This window comes from Trachinotus anak, unplaced genomic scaffold (assembly GCF_046630095.1).
Source record: "Trachinotus anak isolate AG129_WGS33_773 ecotype Australia unplaced genomic scaffold, CSIRO_AGI_Tana_v1 ptg000001l, whole genome shotgun sequence".
In the NCBI taxonomy this organism is placed as follows: Eukaryota; Metazoa; Chordata; class Actinopteri; order Carangiformes; family Carangidae; genus Trachinotus; species Trachinotus anak.
In genome coordinates, this window is record NW_027273852.1 from 16,546,651 (window position 1) to 16,566,323 (window position 19,673).

General features: G+C 41.0%; 1 protein-coding gene across 2 annotated transcripts in view; it reads left to right on the forward strand.

Moving 5' to 3' along the window:
• slc49a4 (solute carrier family 49 member 4) overlaps positions 1-19,673 on the forward strand; it is a 47,488-nt gene that overhangs the window by 16,578 nt on the left and 11,237 nt on the right. For both annotated transcript variants that reach the window (XM_071480806.1, XM_071480814.1), the window contains exons 5-7: positions 4,500-4,608; positions 10,529-10,596; positions 16,597-16,724. In XM_071480806.1, the coding sequence (XP_071336907.1) occupies positions 4,500-4,608; positions 10,529-10,596; positions 16,597-16,724 (305 nt within the window). The remainder of the gene's footprint in view (positions 1-4,499; positions 4,609-10,528; positions 10,597-16,596; positions 16,725-19,673) is intronic.

Consider the following 19,673-nt stretch of genomic DNA (forward strand, 5'->3'; position numbering starts at 1 on the left):
CAGCATTGCCTGAGGAGCGAGTGTCTTGCCTTTTTGCCTGGCTTGTGGAGGAATGAGGCCCATGGCAGTGGCCAGGGATTAAAGGGCTGGAAAAGGGAGGAAAGCTGGGCGATGGCAGCTGGGGAATTGGCCTGGCTTTGTTGGCTTCATTTGGTCCCCTTTAGTGAGAAACAGCTTCACTACTGCACCAGGATTTTCACAGGCCCCTTACCAGCATAGACAGGCTTAACTCACTGTAAAAGCTCCCTCAGATAGATGACAGCGACCAAGCAGATATCAACCTAATGCATAGTTTTGGACAGATGCAAACACACACACATACACACACAGACTGGCCAACTTAACTAGGCCATCCAGCTAAGAGGGTTTCTGTTCCACTTCTGATAGGCAGCCTTCCAGTGACCTGTTTGGGCAACACGTTGTATCTCAGTCCAGCAGCATCAGGCCTTCGAATTCTTCTGCGATGACTGGACATGGAGTAGGAAAACTGACTAACAAGTCTTTGTGTCCATGTGTACTCATACAGGAGGTGGACAAAATGATGGAAGCACATCAGGACTTAAAATTAAAAGCTCCACTAATTAACATTTTCTATTAAAGATTGATTAAAAGACCCTGAAAGGGGTAATAGAATTGTTACCAACTCTGCAGTTCTTTGGAGCTTTTAGCCTTGTTTAGCTCATTGTTTTGGTTTTGTAGCACATTAACTGTTGTTGTTTAATTCTCAGCGCGTCCATTGGTCATATCTCCAACAGGAACAGGAAGCTGTTTTCACGTAATATGCCCTCATAAACCCACTTTACTCTACTTGCCCAGTCCAAACATCAGAGTAGCTGATTAGCTGTGAGGAAAGTGAGGTGAAGTGATAAAGATGAAAGCTTATTTTATTGCAGTAGTAATGTCATGGCTGGGCTCCATCTCTTAATAAATCTGGGCTTTTGAAGTTTCAATGATTTGTAATTTGTTCAATTTTTTATTTGACTCATAATTTTTGTGTCCATAAATTTTAGGTTAGGGAAGGGCTTTAACCAATTCAGTGTAATATATTTCACCCACACTGTAAATAGAATTTGGAATAGTTACTTTTGACCCCTTCCTTCTATCCCTTCAGGTGTCATTCCCAACAGAGAAGCTTGGGCCTTGTGGGTTGTAAATATGCATTGTTTCCTTAATAGCTAAGAATAATTCTTCAGTTTTATGCATGACCAGAATGTATGCGTATGGTTGCCCACCTGTGCGCCACAGTTCCTGCAGTCGCCTGAAGCCGAGGGTTTATTTCAGCTTTTATATGTGGTGTTCTGAAAAAACCTGTTTATATTCTTCCACTTAAATTCTCTTCATGTATTGAGAGCATCTGAGCATGTAACTAGTTGTGCCTCTCTTCATACTTGCTCCCAGGGGTCTATTGGTGGATGTGAACCATTTATATGGAAGGTAAGGTATATGGCTAGGTATTGCAGTGGGACTAAAACCTAAGTTGGTCGTGATCTACTTAATGTTATTAGGTACCTTTATAATGACATTGATGAAGAGACTGTATTTAAAGTGGATTAGTCACACCTGTATGATAACTGATCTGCTTAATAAGGTCAGTATCATTGTTGATTGATGTATTCTTGGTAAAGTTTGTATCTGTAGAAGCTGACAAAATGGTAACAATTTGTGAGCTCCACAATAACAGCAGGTGCCAGCTATCTAGCTAGTCTGCCCGATACCTATCCATTGATGTATCTGTTCATCCATTTAGCCTGTCAGGGTATGAGCACTGGTTAATGATCTTCAGTTTGATGAGAGCTTCCAGCTGTTCACATCTGCTTCCACAGCAGCAGTATAATTAGAAGCCTGAATGTGTCTACACATGGTGTAAAGTTATCATTGCATTCTGATCGCAGTGTGAGGGAATGCTAAACAGCCCAAAGCCTGAGTATTGATGATCCCTCCCTCCCCGGTCATACTCATTTTAGCTTTGAAAGTTGTCATCTTGATGCATTGATCTCCAGCCGGGTCTGCCAAGGACAAATGGCACTTAGCTGATGACGCCGCCAGCTTTGAGACTTCTTCGGAAATATTTCATCACCGGCAGGAAGGCAAAGAGAAAAAATGTCCCCTCTCTTACCCAGTAGCTAGCGTCTGCTTGCTTACATTTGGTTATCTAAATAAGCTCTCAGATGGAGAAAAAGGTGAAGGATATTGATTTCCTGCTGTTGTGGCAAGGTTAATGAAAAGGGTGCTGGGAGAAAAGCAGAGCGGGTGCTCCATCATGGGGCTTTTATGAGTGTCCCTCCATACTCTCTCCAAGGCCAGGCAGCCTCATACTGCTTAGGACAAGACAGGCTTGCAGTAGCAAGACAGGCTGTGTTTGTTTTGCTGTGGAGTCAAAGCATTCTGCAAATAGAAGTGATTCATTGTCTGAAGTACACCAGTGTCAGGAAAGGGGAAGGGTGTGCATATGTTTACAGCAACAATGCTTTCGCTGTACAGCTTATGTATCTTGGGACAAGTTCCCCCAATAGTTTGCAACTCAAAGTTGACTTGAAATGTGTGTCTGAACTTTATCTTTCTGGGTGTTTGAGCATTTGATGCCATAGTAGGGATGCAGGAGGCCAAAAGTGTTCTCCAGATGGCCCTGCACGATACTGCTCAGAATGCTGCCTGCATTATAATGAACAAAGCAGGTGGAGAATAAATGTTGAACAGTGTCCATAAACAGAAAAGGGGAGAGAAGAAAAACAAAACAATCTATGAATCTGCTGCCTGCTCTGCCAGCCCAACCTCATTTGTCAGACGCCCAGTGATTCTAATCACATTGTTAGGGTTGAGGAGGTGGCACTGATTTAAATCAGCAAGCCTCCTCATTGGGCGAAGGTGATTAGCGTGGGTGTTCCAAGTGATTGTAATTGGGTTGCATGTGATTGAAGGAGGGCCATATACCCTAAAGAGGTGAGCTCTCTGTTTGTACACTGGATACGCATACATAACTAGGCATTTTTTTTTTCTCGCCCTGTTGTACACATTTAGCTGTGAGCTGACGAGATATTAGCAGACAGCTCATAATAAACCCTGCAGCACAATATTTGTAGCCTAAAGACATTTATCACAGCTGGGAAATGGTGCTTGTTTTCATCTCTTATTGTGCAGTTTGACTTCAGCTGATAACTTGATTAGCTGGTAATACTTAGCTAGTGCTCAAAACATGAGGCCATTGAAAGAGTGGTCAATTTAAATGTAGTCGGTGACAGTTCTAAGAATTAATGATAAAGTTATTTATTAAGCAAAAATGCAAAATATTCTCTGCTTTTAGCTTCTCAAATGTGAGCACTTGTTGCATCAAACTTTTTAATACCATTGTACATTGAATATGTTTGGCTTTTAAAGGTCACCTTGGGGTCTAGGAAATTATGACAAGTATTTTTCATTATATTCTAATGTTTTTTGACTAAATGTCTAATCAGTTAAAATCAAAAATAATTGATACATAATTCTGTAATATAATTAACCCGATTGAAAAAAGGATTTTCTTTACATTAAGATAAACACCTTTAATCCACCTCCCCTATTTTCACAGAATATGAATGAGTTCCATTAAATATTGGTGTCCAACTGGAATTTGGCATTGAAACTGAGATCTATCAACAAATAAACCATGTTTCCACGCTTTTGATGATGCTGAATTACTGACAGTTCTAAGTGTTTGATTGGTTATTGCTGAAACCAGAGTGAGTTGATTACATTATCTTTTATCAGATCAGAATAATTTATTATTGATTCATCAGTCCAGTGACAAATTAGAAGACATCTCTGTCCATCTTTTGAACAACACAGGACCTTGCAAAGAGTGGCTTTGGACTATATTGTTCAGTTTTAGCTGCATGTTGCCCTCTGTGACACCTCAGCTTGATTCTGGCAGCTCTGCCCACTATGTGCAGGTTGCTGCTTATCTCTCTGTCACTACGCTCTGTATAAGGATGGATCTGTTGCTGTGACAGAAGCAGGAGGGTGTGTGTGTGTGTGTGTGAGAGAGAGTGTGTGTGTGCATGCGTGTGTGTGTGTGTGCACAGCATGGTGAAGACTAGTAAAAAGACCTGGGGCTGATGGCATTCCTCCAAATCCAGTGAAAAGGAGTGGAAGGCGGAATTTCATTATGTTGCTTGCACTGTTTCGTCCCAGAGCTGTTAGGATGTAGACTGTGCTTGATTTTAACAGTCTGTTTTTACAGAACATAAGTGAGTGGCTATAGTTAATAAATAAGCATAGCTAGCATAGTAACCCACTGTCCTTTCACTGAATGTTAATGTTGCCCAGCATAGCAGATAATAGAAGATATGGAAGATTTAAGGACATATTATACATACTATACTATTTTAATGGTTCCAAGATGCACCTGGTTACAGAACTCAGCCATATTCACATTGTTGGGAGAATCAGTATACAAACAAAGACTTGTGTGAGACTGTTGTGAGTGCAGTCTTGAATCTCTACTGTTTTTTTGTCCTCTTTAGTAATCTGCGGTTCCTGATGATAGCGCTGGCCTATGCAGTCCCCACAGGAGTGATTGCCGGCTGGTCAGGAGTCCTTGACATGGTCCTTACACCAGCCAAAGTCAGTCAGGTAGGCAGCAAAGACACACACACCACAGAATGACATATCACCTTTAAGCTTGGTAATGTATTAGGTTTGGATAAAAGGAACATCAGTAAACCAAGGTCACTAACAGCACTGAATATAGTAGCTATGAGTGGGCTTTTTTTCAGTGCACACTTTGCCAAGAAATGTTTGTGTAGGAAGGCTTTCCAAACAGCAAAAAGATACAATCCTTAGTCAATACTGCTATTTCGGCTGCCTTTTGTTAAAATGTGCAGACTAGGTCAACACTCATTCTACCCAACACTGAAATTTTCATCTTGGTTACCCTTTAGATGGATAAGTTGCAACCAAGAATTGAATAAAAAGATACCCATCATGTATTTCTGCATAAAAAACGAAGCAGCATGAGTAGCTCGCCATTCCATTTGCCAGGTTTGATTTTCCCATTTTGAAAACCTTCACTGTGCCAGCTATTTACAGATCTTTTCACAAGTGTAGCCCACTCAGATGAACAATGGGATAAATAGCCTGTAAGGTTAGTCTTCAGTCTCATGGTTGAGTCTTGAAGAAAGTCATCATGCCGTCAGAGAGTGATGCCTGTTATTTGCCCAGTGGATGCATCTTAAAGTCAATGCACAGAAAGCACACATTGCATTTAAAAGCAGATCTGAAATACTAGAGATGCTGAAAGATAATTAACCCCAAGGTTCCTGTACTATAATGAGAAGTGTATTTCCATGTAGAAGACCTCCTGGCAGCTGAACTTTTCTGCAGTGCTTTAATAACTTGCTCTTAGCCTTTTTTTGAATAGACTTTAAAGTTCAAAAACAGTGTCCTTCAACGTACAAAAAACAGATTCTGTCACATTTCTAGGAACATAAAAATAAAAGAGGGAAATGATTGTTAATCACACTCAGCACTTCTGTCCATCTTTTGTGAAGGGCCCAATCAACTGCGATTCATCATTTGTGTGCCTGCTCTCCATCTTCAGTCTGAGACAGACATAAGAGGAAGGCAAGTTGAGTGGGGGCGTGTGCACAGGTTAGAAAAGAAGGTCTGCATCATTTGCATCCTCCAGGTCTCAACACAGCAGTATGTCGAAAGACAGAGGAAGGATCTTTTCAAGGTTATCATCAGACAGGTGCTTCTTGAGAGGAGATCACACACAGGAGAGAGAAGGATGAGACACATCTTGTCACACCTCTATCTTTATACCCCTGTCAAGATGTAGCAGAGCACATACCAAATTGTTCTTAGATTTCATTTGTTCTCAAAAGGTTTTATTTTCTCTCCTCCACATTTCTTTTATCCATGCTAGTTAAGAAGATAAAAGAGTGTTAAGAATAAAAGTCTGTTGAAGTGAGGTGAGCTATGTTACAGTATATCCCACGGGTACAAAACTTCCAGCTTAAAAAAAAAAAAAGGACCGGTGCCATGAACAGTGCATCAGTGCATCTAAACATGGTGAAATGGAGGAGTATTAATCCATCAGAAGAGTTCTGAAAATGTGCTTTCTTCTGCAGACACGGAGATGTTTGTTCCTAAAGTCAAGTTGAACTGAGGAAAAGCAAATATCGCATCTTCTTTTTAAGCTCTAGATGCCTCTGCAGATCCTCTGCTGTAAGCTTTGTTGATTCTGTCAGATCCAGAAACAGCGCAGAGATGCTGCACAAGGTGTGGTGTGTGTAGACCTTTTTCCTCTTTCTATCGCTGAGCTGCCATGCATTTGCACTGAAACCAACATTTTTGCCTTGCTCTGTTCCCTTTTGTTATCTTTCTCTCATCCCAGAAAAATGCTACTGAGTCTGACTGTTTGTCTGGTAATTTAAAATATGCAGTTAGAGCCTCGGGCCAAGGCTCAAAAAATGATAGAAAGAGGACAATGTCATACGTTCTATTAATTTCTTCATGCTTTCCTGTAATATGTCCACCTTAGTGTAGGTGGGTGGTTACATGAAGGTGCACTCACAAATAGATTTGCATACCTTGGTTCTCCTTTCCTTTGTTGATAAATGCTCCATTGTACTGGAGCAGAGGTCACTCTGTTTGTGTCTGTGTCAGTCTGTCTTGACACAAAGCATACCTCCAGTTAGCACACACACACAGACCGTATCTTACTCCAAATGAGCAGGATGCAAGTATGCTCATTTTCCACCTAAGTGCATCACTTAAATTCAGTCGTGCTCCCTTCATATGGGCTCAAGTCCTAGTTGGAGGTGTCTGTCTACTTTTGGAGGTCTCTTTCTTTTCCTCCGTTTTCCGTCCATCTCCTCTCCCTCTCACAGAAGCTGGTCTGGGGCTGCATACTGTCATGCTCATTTCGAATTTTTCACTGCAAATACCAAATGCTGCTTTCAGTGTACTGAAGAGCACACATTTGACTTCTTTGCTCTACCTCTGTTTCTTGCAGTCCTTTATCTTTAGTTTCCAGATCTCGCTTCATCTTCCCTCTCCTCTCTGCGCCCCCCCGAAAAAAATTAAAAAAGATAAAAAAGTTTTACAGGATTTTTCTTTGAGCTGTTCTTCAGGGCTCTTCCTCAAAGATATAGACACTTCTGTCATCTGTTTTTTCAGCTAGCCATGCAGTCTGATTGAGAGGTGACCATGTTGATTAAATGTGACCCAGAAACAACTTGCAAGGATTGACGAAATAAATGAAAGGCAGAGGGACAGAGACATGCAGGGATCTGCTATTCAGCAAATGGCACAGCAGTAGGTGACATTGTGATTTTACTGAAACTAGGCTAGGAAATTTCGCAGGGTTTTGAGTGATGCTGTGAACTGTTGTAACTTCATGGTGACTACGTATTGGGCTTTTTAAGTTGGACATGGATTTCAAAGTTTTCATGTTTATGGCTTCAGAAATTCCCATATGTCCCATATGAACATGATGGAAATTATGCAACAGTCTAAACATAGTGTGAGTTAAACATGTAGGCAGCATCTGTAACATTACCCATAGCATTCTGAATGCACACTTTAGGTGGGTTTAGCTCTTGCCTCTGTCTTGAAAATGTCTGGGAAATGAAAACTGGGTGTATTCTGAGTGAAGCTGTGGTGGAAACAACTACCATGACTTTGTGTTACAGCCAAATGCTGCACCTCACACCAACTCCCCAGCTCCTGGCTCTTGTTAAAGAGTGATAACGTAAACACAATGGATGGACTCTAGTAGAAGAAAGGAAAGGATAGTATGTAAGTAAGACACAGATTCAGGCATCTCTCTGGAACCCCTGTTCACTTCATGTTGACATGATACATCCAAGAAGAAACCTTGTGTGGACCAGGGAAGCTGAAAACAGACCCCTGCAGCTTCTCTGTAAAGGAAGGCTCTGGCTGTTGTCTGTGGATACACTCACTTAGAACTTTATTAGGAACGCCTGTCTTATTCATGCAGTTATCCACTCACAATACAGGTCGAGCTTCAGGTAATGTTCACATCAAACATCAGAATGAGGAAAAAATGTGATCTCAGTGATTTTGTCTGTGACTGACTGGGGTTTTCAGTCTCAACAGAGTTTTTACTTATAATGGTGCCAAAAACAATAAAACATCCAGTGAGCAGCTGTTCTGTGGATGTAAATGAAGAAATTTGAGCAGTGGGCTCAAGCTGACCAAAACTGGAAAGTTGAAGACTGGAAAAATGGAGCCTGGAATTCTGCTGAGGCAGCATGAATCCGTGGACCCAACTGGCATTGTGTCAACAGTCTAGGCTGGTGTTGGTGGTGTAATGGTCTGGGGAATGACAGAGAAACCTAGAGGGAGGGAGAGGACCAATACGATGTGGCCCCGAAACATTTACCTGGTACCAAAACATCTTAGATTAAACATCATCACATCAACATTGTGGATATTATGAATAAACTCATTTTAAAGTAATAATCATATCAAAATAATCGTCTGTTGCAGTAAAGATCAAACACAATTCCACACCAATCACTGTATTATTCTAGTCCGCATTGAATACGTCATCCAAACATTCACAGTGTAGGTTGAAAAAGTATGTAGACCCCTAGGCTAATGACATCGAAAAGCTAATTGGAGTTTGGTGAGCTCAAACCCAGAGTTCAGTCGGTGAAACAAGATTAGGGGTGTGGGTTGTATGTGACTATGATTGTATTAGGTAGGAGGTATAAGTGAGGGTAAGACCAGGATGGTTTGACTTTGCGTAAGTGTATAATTAGTGGTTTGGATCTGATGTAGAAGTGGGATAGTAAAGGCTCTTGTAAAAACGCTGCACTGCTGGGGTCTGAATGTCTGCTGGGTGAGCTCTGCAGGGTGGAAATGTGCCAGACCTGCAGACAGAAGGATTGAGCACAGATCTTAGCATCACCATAATGACTATTACTCAGGAAACAGGTACTGTACTGTGATCATCAGTCAAAGGTAATTGTTCCCCTAATGGAGACGAGCCATTTAGAATGCACAGACCTAGAGGCTGATGTGTTCTGCTTCTTTTTAGTGTGATTGCTGTTTTTATTCCCTTACAAAACCACTTGCAAAGTTCCAGAGCAGTGTTTAGCTTTATCAGGATGCATGTTCTGCCTTCAGACAGAACACTTGCTTTCTACTGAAGACTGTTTTGTGGATTTTCTGGGATTACATGAAGTGACTTGAAGGAGGGATTCCATGTTGAACTAAAACTAAAGGATAAGGTCTTTGATTATTGGCTTAAAATGGCTTATAACAAGAGATTCAGAGAGAAAATTAAGGAACACAAACAAGTTAATGTGTCAAGAGCCTGAAGACCTGGCTTTCCCTACCCTAATACTAGTCATCTCCAGCTTATTGACACAATCGCAATATAGCAGACATGATTAAGCTTCAAATCTGTCCTTTTTTTTTAGGGTTCCAAGGCACTAAGAATACTGCAGTTAATTACCTCTCCACCCGCACATGAAACATAGTAATTTGCATCTCGGAATTGAAATGGCTTGGCAAGCAATTTATGTTAGCTTCCTAAATTGGTGCACAAACTGATGTGGCATTACATGCCTTAGAAGCCCTTGCAGTGGTGCTGCACAGCCTACATAGATAATGAGCAGCACAGCAGTCATAGGGGCCATGGGGTTGTGGGTGTTTAAAATGTTTGTGAATCAAATATTTTGATCTGTGCCATTTACTGGGGAGGTGCATTTCACCTCACCTCAGACCATGCATGCCTTCCTGAAGAATTTTTAGCATATTATAGACAGCTGGCCCACACAGAACACTCGGAGGAGTGTAATTTAGATCAAATATAATAACATTTTGGCATTCATCACTTACTCAGCCAGAATACATTTTACATTTAATAACTTTGATAGTCCACTTTTCTTCATTATAGACTTTCCTGACAGGTCGTTGCACAGTATGATTAAGCAAAAAGCATCAGATCCTACTTTAGATTCTGCTCCCTTGCTGTCTCATCTTCCATCTGGTTGAATTTGGTTGAATGTGAGTTATTGCCTCGGGGAGATGGATGGGAACCAAACACCTTCATTGGCACTCGGAGACATTCTCGCCTGGGTGCCACACACTGATTGGTTTTGTGTGCATGTGGTACACTTTACCTCATATTGATTCTGCTGCAGTCCCTTGGCCATAGCGTTGTTTCTCCTGACTTTATAGCCAAGTGTACGTGTTGGCCTTCATCATGATAAATAAGAAAGGACAACGATCACACACACATGCATGCACGCACACACGCACACGCACACAGCTGTTCTTACAGCAATGCTGCCTGGTAATTTACCACACACTGACTGACAGGCCTCAGCAGACTTCAGACACTTACTGCTTGCTCTCTGTCTAGCTCTATCTCCACAGTCATGGTTTGCATGTTGAACACTGAATAACCTTCCCTTTGCTACACTACTCTCTCTCTCTTTCTCTTCTCCTTTTTTCTTGGGTATTATTTATTTACTTCTTTTAACCCACCATCCCTCTATTTGTTTTTACACAGGTGGATGCAGGTTGGATTGGTTTCTGGTCGACTGTTGGTGGGTGTGTGTTTGGAGTGGCCATGGCCAGGTAAGCTTTACCTCCCTTTTCTATGATGCAGCTGTGTCACTTTGTCACCACCGAATTTATTTTTAAGGCGAACAGGACGTGGGATGTTAAGATTGCCCAAGCAAGGTTAGACTTGTGCATATCTAGAGCTTCCCTAGAATGGACTTGTTAATTAACATCTCCCACAAACAAACACCGTGAACCTGGGTAGTCTATACCCAGCCTTCTCATCCATGTTATTATGTAACATTCAAAAGGGAACATAGTGCCTCCTTTGCCGGGTTCCAGACCCCTGGATCCCCCGCCCCCCACAATCTTTAATTTTCTCAGTGTTAAAGTGAAAGCAAAATGGTAATTCAGTCTGATTATCAGGCCACTCAGCTCAGTGAAAACTTGATGGACCCGGTGAGGCATCAAATTAGAAAACAGGCATTGACTATAACCTCTCATTTACATTTGTAGACCTCCTCAGTGTAACCCATGTAGCCCTCGATGTAGAGTTGTCTGTAAGATGGTCAGAACACCAGACGTTTGAGCAAGGTCTGGCAGATGTAGATCCCTATGTAGTTAGCATAATGACAGTTCTAGGTGGTTACTTTATATGTATATTTTTATTCAGACCCAGAGGCCCTGTTCAGACCTGTGATCCTATCACAAATGGACAATTCTAAATATTTCAGTTCACACCTGGCACTAGACTGTATCTCTCTCTAACACATAATGGCACAATGTGAAGGAAAGCTACAACTCCTATCTGCTTAAGAGGAGCAGTGAAAAATTTATTTTCTTTCAGCTACATAACACTGAAAATACACTTTGGAGGTAAGAAAACTGTATTTATTAAAGCAACTATGAAGAAGTTTTGCTGTAGAAAATATATATTAAAGAGCTGTGGTTCCCAACCTCTAGCTCTGGACCCACAAAAGGCTTGTAAGATAAATCCGAGCAGATTATAAATAGGATAAGACATAAGAAAATATTTGTACTTTCCTTTCTCTATCTTTTTTTTGTATAATACTGAATAGTTTTACCTCTTGATGGAAAAATCAGGGAAGAAAAAAATCGCACTTTAATTCATAGAGTCATGGACCTATGGTGATTGGTTTGCAAATAGTCAATCCCTTTTTAAATGGGTCATGGGGCAAAATAAATGTCCCTTCTACTTTACCTTCCAGGCCTCAATGTTTTAAGATTGTTTGCATAGTTGAAAGAGAAATAAATGGGGTAAAAAAGCACATGATTGGATGGTGACAGCACAAGTCCAACACATCTGTGACTTTAATACAAACATGAAGGTTAACACAGTGTCAAAACCACCTGTTACGGGCCTGAGTATCTATCTGGTGTAACATAACACAAAAGACAGAACAAACTGTCCTATAAGTCTTGCAAATTTTCAATCGAAGTTTTGTGTGATTACCTTGCCAGTGCCTCTGCCAGCTGAAGAACAAAATTAGGTGCTAGTACCTTTTGAATCTTCCCCACAGCTCTGGTCACTTGATATACATATTGTAATTCAGACTGTCTCCCTGACACTAGGAAGGCTGTACTGTTGATAACCTTATTAATAACTAATTCTCTTGTAAAGAACAGTAGGGGGTTGACTTGAGTTAAAGGAGGGGGTCTATCTCTTGCTACCTTCATCTAATCTACTCTCTTTTAATATACGATCTGAATCCAGCGTCGCTGTGATGGAGTGAGGGGAATAGATGCTAATGCATTTGCCACTTCACCTCCCTTGATGAATAGGGAGCCACACTGCAAAGACAAAGTGTGGAGTCTGCAAAAGCAAGGGTTTTATTCCTGCTCTGATGGATATATGTTTATCGTAGGCCGAGGCCCAATCAGCACTTCCAGGCAGGCCCACTGTTTTCTTTAAGTTGTAATCACGTAAATGAGCCCATAACTCCCACCGTTAATCAATGGAGCTGTTTGCTGCGCGAGATGAGTGTATGTAAACAGAGCTGTTGAGTTATTGGTGTTGATTACATAGACTCTGAGGCCATGGACAGATTGATTAGACTCTCTTTGGAGCTGCATTTGATAGTTAAATGAAATTCAGCTTTAACAATTGGATGCAAGTCATTTGCCCCTAGTGCAACTGTTGAGATGTGCTAAACATGGTTGGTAGGGGTCACGTTTGAACTTAAACATGTATCAAGTATCAGTGATTTGATTGCAGCTCTAAATGCTACCTGTTCATTAGGTAATCATAATTCCTGCACTGCTGCATTTAGATATTGATTCTATTACTCTTTAATGATGCTCGATGAACGGTGAAGTTATCTGACAAAGTGAAGTTAATGACAACAGCTATACTTTTTGTTACTTTAAAAATGAGTGATTGCAACAAAAAGTCAATGGTGACTAAAAGTTACTTGACAGCCACATAGCCCCTGACTCTGCTGGGTCAAACATACAGCACATCATAGTTTTTCAATGTTATTTTAAACCAGTTTTCCTCACTCACTTCAAAAATGTGAGGCCAGATTTGACTGGAGAAACTGGTTTTGAAAAGCTTCGTTTTTGGGTGTGTGGAAAACGCCTATTTCACGTGAATACAAGGCCAAAATGAAAAATTTCAGAAATTAGTTGGATGTGTAATTAGTGAAAGTTAGTATACCTTTTGTTTTAGTTACACAACTTTACATACATCATTATTTCATCATTAGTATCTCAGAATTTTAATGTTTAATATTTTGTTATCATTTAACTATACACTTATATATTTTAAACTTATATCTGGGTAATAATGCTATGCTATGCTAAGCTGCTGCTCCTGTTTCATGAAAAGCAAAGCAGGCATTCTCATTTAGCTTCATCAGTCACTAGGCTGATGGGTTTTTTTTTTTTCACTGCTCCTTTTTGATTGTGATGTCCGTTGGGAAACGAGCCCCTAAATGTAATCTTACTAGTTTTTTTTTTTTTTTTTTTTTATTAGAGCAATGTTTTAAAACAGCAGAAACAGAAGGAACTAAACTGTATCTTTAATTTCTTCTTTCTCTCTCTACTCCCATAAAACTAAATGCTGCCTCTCTCTGGCTCTTTCCTTCTTCTTCTTCTTCATCCTGCTGGAACATGGCATCATTAGATACATTCCCAGGAAAGCCTGTGGTAATGAACTGAGCAGAGAGCAATCTTTGTCCCTTGTCTCACCCACCAGCAGCCCTTAAGATGTTAATGTCAAAATGCGACTTATTATACGCCACAAGCTGTCCCTGTCCCTCCAGCTAGCACAGTACCGAGCCAATGCTGAGCACAGTTTGCCACAGGGGGCAGAAAATGGCCCCCTTTTTAAATGCTTTTTGTGTTGCAATTTCACATTTTAAGTGGCTTATACTCCTGCAAAGCTAAATTTCTTAGGGGATCAGCAGTTGCCCTTTGCCAAAAAACACTGGCTGCTTGCAAAATTTCACTGCCTGTGCCTTGCCGGGGGATAGTTGCATGGCAGGGAGCTTAATACAGCAGGTTCAATTAGTGGTGGTGGATGCTCCAAGGTGTGGCAGCCGTCATGGAAACATTTGACAAACAATCTGGGAACTGTTTAATTATGTGGCCCAAACAGAAGCTGATTGGATAACAGTGGCTTGCTGTACACTTTTTTTCACAGATTGAGGAGGGAAAGAATAACTAACAAGGGTCCCTCATTATCTTCCCATTACTAGCCCCAGTAAATAAGGGGAGAGGGGGTGAGGAAAGAGGAGGTGGCAGAAAACAGAACTGGTAAATTCTCCTTCACATCACTGAGGTCTAAGCCAGGCAATGCTCCAGGTTAATGAGATGAGATGGAACAAACACAAATGAGTACCAGTTACTGCCTGATTTGTTTTACCTGCAAATCTGTGATTGCATGCTGGTCATCTTATACCGTCTCCCTCTACTTGGTTCTTTACTGCATGTCCCTCACTAAAAACATAGACAGGCCCAAATGATAACACCATGCTAATGATATTCATCATACCCTGCAGGCACTAGGAGACAGAAAATGGAATCTGATTCTACATGACTTAAATGATGCTATCTTTATGGCCAATAAATCCTCTTAGAGGAGTGTACAAGATAGGCTTTTAATTCCAACATTGCCTCATGAGATGACATGACCCTCTTTACTCACTGAGTAGTGTAACAGAGGTTTGAATTACATTACTGGAGAGAGGTGTTCTCTTGCTCCATATTATTTTGTATTAGTCTTGTTTTCAAGAAGTTATATGAAAACACCAAAACCAACAAAGTATTTCACTACTTTCCAACTTCCGCACCATGTTTGTGGCAAGGCAAGTACATAAATCTGCACATGTAGCTACACTTTACAAAAGCTCATTTCTTTAAGTGTATGTATGATTAACTCAAAGTAAACTACACCGGCCATGACTCTAGTAGAGGTCTGTGGCATAAGGTACTGTGTATCAGGCTTTGACTACACAGCCATTACTTGTTAGTAGCATTGACTGTAGGGGTTGGTCTTAGTAGCTTTTTTTGGACAGTAAGAAAAACTCAGAATACTTATAATGACAGGATATTAAGCTTTGGTCAATTTTATTGGTTATGTGAAAGGCAGTGGTTTTCAAAACCCAAACTCTGCTCAGTTGTATTAGTTTTATTGAAACTGTCTTGTGCCTGACTTATCTGGGCAATCAGTGATCAAACTCCTTATCAAGTGGACTCAGAGACCATTGGAGGTTGAGCATGCAAAATAAGGTCCTTATGGTGTTTTTGCCTAGAGGATCGATTGGAATTGATACAGGGGAGTAGCCTGTGATCTTCTATGCAAAAAGACGAGGGTTTGGCCGGGTGCAGGCTAAGGATTTCGTCCCTCTCTGGCACCGGGGGAGGTTGAAGGGTTGTGGATCTGAGCCAGTCAGTGGCAGATGGGTGATGCAGATTTGCGGGGTGTAGCTGTGGGCAGAGAAACTAGACATCTCTGTGTAGTAGTAAGCGCTTGGCACTAACTAGACTGCCTCTTCCAGTGCAACCAGCTCTTTCCTGAAAACAGAAATATGACGCCTTTAGATCTGTTTATCAGAGAAGGCAGAATTAATCATGTTATGCCCCTTAGCCTGCTCTAAATTCACTTCCAGTGATTTGAAATCCAGAGTTAGGAATATAGAATGTAGTGGATGTCCTGCGAACACAGAGGTAATGTGTCGAGGTGGTGAATGACAGCTCACTAAATCCCAGGAGATATTACTGTCATCTAAAAATGCCATCCTGGAACATTCTGAGTGGAGATGTTCTCATTATCTGCCCAAAGGATGATTTCCCTTATCCCCTGGCCCTCAGCACACTGACAGAACTTCACAACCTAGCTGAACTAATCAGCCATTTCCAACACTTCTTTTTATTCTTGCATTAAGTTCATTGTCAAGTTCAGCCCTCTCTTCTCAAGCATCTCGTCTGTGCACAACAAAACAAAAGTAATTAGTGTCTGTCTTTGCTACAGGCTTCTGTAGCTCCATCTAATCTGTTCACAAGCATACATATACATACCCAGAGGAGCGGAGAGGAGTTAATGAACTGTGAGGGTTTAGAAAGGGCTACAAAGAGAAACCACAATGCTCAAGAGGGTTTGAGAATGGCCGAATGGCTCGTCTTCCACAATATAATACAATGCACATCTCAAATCTGTCTGTTTAGATGGTGAGACAAATTGAATCAACCCTTGGAATAGTGTCTGCTTGTGTAATGACAAGTGCAACTGACGTACTCAAAAATAAGTGGGAGAAGGAAATGATCTATCCTCTCTCTGCAACAATGCTTGTCTACAGTAATAGATTATGACACAAGTCACAGAAGAAGCAGACATTGAGAAATTGCATAGCTGCTCATTGTGTTTATGAAGGGTGCCTCTTGTTTCGGAAGCAGCTGTCTTTACTCACCTCAGTAAACATGTCAGCTTTTTGTCCTGGGGTTTTTGAGATCAGCATCTTGAATATATTGTTCCTTGTCTCAGTGTTTTTTATTTATTTATTTTATTTTTAATATATTGATGTTGTGTGTCTTCGCCCCACCCCTCACCTCCAGGTTTGCAGACTCTATTCGGGGGATGCTGAAGCTGATCCTGGTGCTGATGCTAGCAGGAGCCTCGCTGTCTTCTACCTGGTTCACACTCACCTGTCTGAGCAGAGTCACTCACCTCCCCTCCACTGCAGGTGGGTCCAAGGTGTCACTGCACACAGCTGATGCCCCTGGGAGGCTCCGATACAACCCAGAGCCAAAATGAATTCAGTGGGTGGTTTAGTGCTCTTGTCTAAGATAGAAGAGAATAGAATAGAATAGTCTTCATTTTCATTGTCCAGAATGCAAAGAAATTAGGAACCACATCCAACATCACAGGTAAATAAATAAATAAATCTAATTATTGCACTATAATAAATGTAATTATTGCACTAGATCCAGTAGATGTTGCCCTAGAAAGTCAGTGATCATGTTGCACGTAAGGGGTCACTGTCTTCCTAGGGCAATATCTACTGGTTCTAGTGGTTCAGTGTGGTCCTCAGCAGACTAAACGTGATCAGTTGGATCTAGGTCATGTGACCAACTTAATTTCACTGTTTTGCCCTAAAAACTCATTGGCTGTAAAAGGATTCATATACTCTCCACCAATATGGATGTAAACACCCTCAAACTTCGTCATATCACCACCATGTAGTAAACCACATAGGTACTGTACAGAGCCAAAACAAAAAAAATGTGTCACTTTCCAAATACTGACAGACTGCACTGTACATTAGGTATATATTCAGCAGAACCGGTCCATTAGTAGATGTCAGTGATGAACCCAGTGGGGACATTAGTGGACTTAGCTGCCTTTCCCTAAGCCAAACCAATAAGCATACCAGCATGTCGTTCAAAGCCACTGATTCGAGCCATCATCATCCATCATCATTCTCCAGGCCCTGGCATTGCTCTCCTTCTATCTCATGTCCTCTTATCTGAGACACTGGCAATCTGCAGCAGCCAGGCTCCAACCTTGTTCATCCACCTGGCATGTCATACACGAGACTGGCATGGTTCTGCAACAAAATCTGCCAAAACCCCTCATTATCCCAGTGTGAGATGGTCAGTAGCACACACACAGATCAGTGTAATCTGCAGTTTCTGTGATCAACTGACCAGTCTTTGGTCATAGAAGTTGTCATTGGGGTGTATTGTGGGTTTATGTTCTGGTCCTATCTAAAGTCCTTGACATCCTAAAATTAACTCCACATTATTCAAAGCAGCACCAAACACTGGTTGGCACAGATATAAGATGGTACACAGATATACTAGTTTAACTTTTATAGTTTTATTTGTCACATAGATCAGTGTCATGGATTCTGCTGGCACTTTCCATACAGCATAAACACTTTCACATTGCTTGTCCAAGTATGTTTTTTGGCTACGAATTAAGTTAAGACAAATTATTCTTGCCTTTGTTACAAAACTGACAGCAGAGAGATAAACAGAGGGCTGCAGATAGGTACGCTGTGGTTACTGTTTGGTACCTTTCCATGATTGATTATAAAAATAATCAGCAGATTAATTAATAATAATGCTGATTATTATTATTATTATTATTATTGACAGTTTTAGCCCTAAAAGCACAAAAGTCTGATACTTAATTATAATATAACCCTCAGTATAACTTATAGAAAAAACATGTCTTCTCTTCAGGCCAGTGAGGTACGTCCCTTGTTCCTCTGCTGCTGTGTTCACCTCGTGTCTCCTTCCTTCACGGGAGCTCCTACTGCGTTCTGGGAGCTGGCAGCAGATAGCCTAATTCAATAACGTAAAGGGAAAATGCAGTGCTTGAAGGGCTCCTAAGGGTTTGATATCAGTGCTTCATTAGGGTTGAATAAAGACAAGCAGGGGAGAAGGCTGCGTTTGATGGCTGCATGAGTGCCGCCTGGGTTCCTTGTCACAGGCAGTCGGGCACGCGAGAGCCCTCAGAGGCGCTGTGATTAAAGGGACGTGCAGGCTAATGGGGAGCTCATTTGGACCAATCTGCTGTGATAAGGGAGATGGAGGGTGCCGTGATGCTCAAGAGGTGATGGCTTAATCTCTCTGCACATCCACTCTAATACACGTTCACACATTTTACTTTCAGCCACGGCCAGAGGACTGCATCTGAGACTAGACCCCGAGATGGCCAAATATGCTGAGCACTCTCTGATTGCTCTGCAAACACAAACGTGCACACACAAATAGCTGACAATAAAATGCTGTTTGTTGTAGAACTAAGCCAATTTTACACAAATTAAAACAGCAACATTCTCGTCATGCCTAAGGAGCAGGTGAGAAGCTGTTTACCATGTGGAATCCATAAATTAGTTGCATCTTAATGCTTAGTGTGCAATTGAACTAGAAACAGCAATATATTACAAAAGAAACTGAAATTCAAATAGAGCCGTCAAAACCTTCTTGTGACACAACATGCCAGACTGGGTGTCAAACATCAATACTTTTTAGTAATGACAAAAATGTTGAGTATCAAAAGGTGCCATGCATGGTCAGACCTGTAACCTTAAATACATTCTTTGATTTGCATATTACAGATCTCAATAGGAATTTTGCCAAAATCATGTAATGTTCGAATACAACTGCTTGTTTTTAGACAAGATTTAGCATTTAGGAAGTTTGGCCTCTTTTGATGTAATAAAAAAAGTTCTGAATCTGAATGAGAAATGTATCAAAAAGGACTGTTTTGTTATTGTTTCTGAAGTCAAGTATATTGACACAAGCAAAGAAAAACGTCATCCAGCCCTAGTACATGTACTGCATGCACACATCCTAAAATCCTTTCTAAAATTGAGCATTTGAAATGAATGTAAGATAAACAAATGGAGTAAGCCAGAAACGCACAAACCTGATAAACTATTTGACACTGCAGACCAGGTAAAAGCAAAGGTGGACTTGGGGTATATGTGTTATATTGTTTGGGTTGCAAACTGGCCATTTTCCATCAAAACACCTACAGTGTTTTGGGTTTGTTTCCAGTAAATTGCCACCTTAAGGGGTGGCATTTGAAATGAAATGCTTCGGGATGTTCATCATAAATCTTAGTGCTGTTGAGAACAAATGACACAGCAGGAAGCTTTAGAACAAAGCATAAATCACCA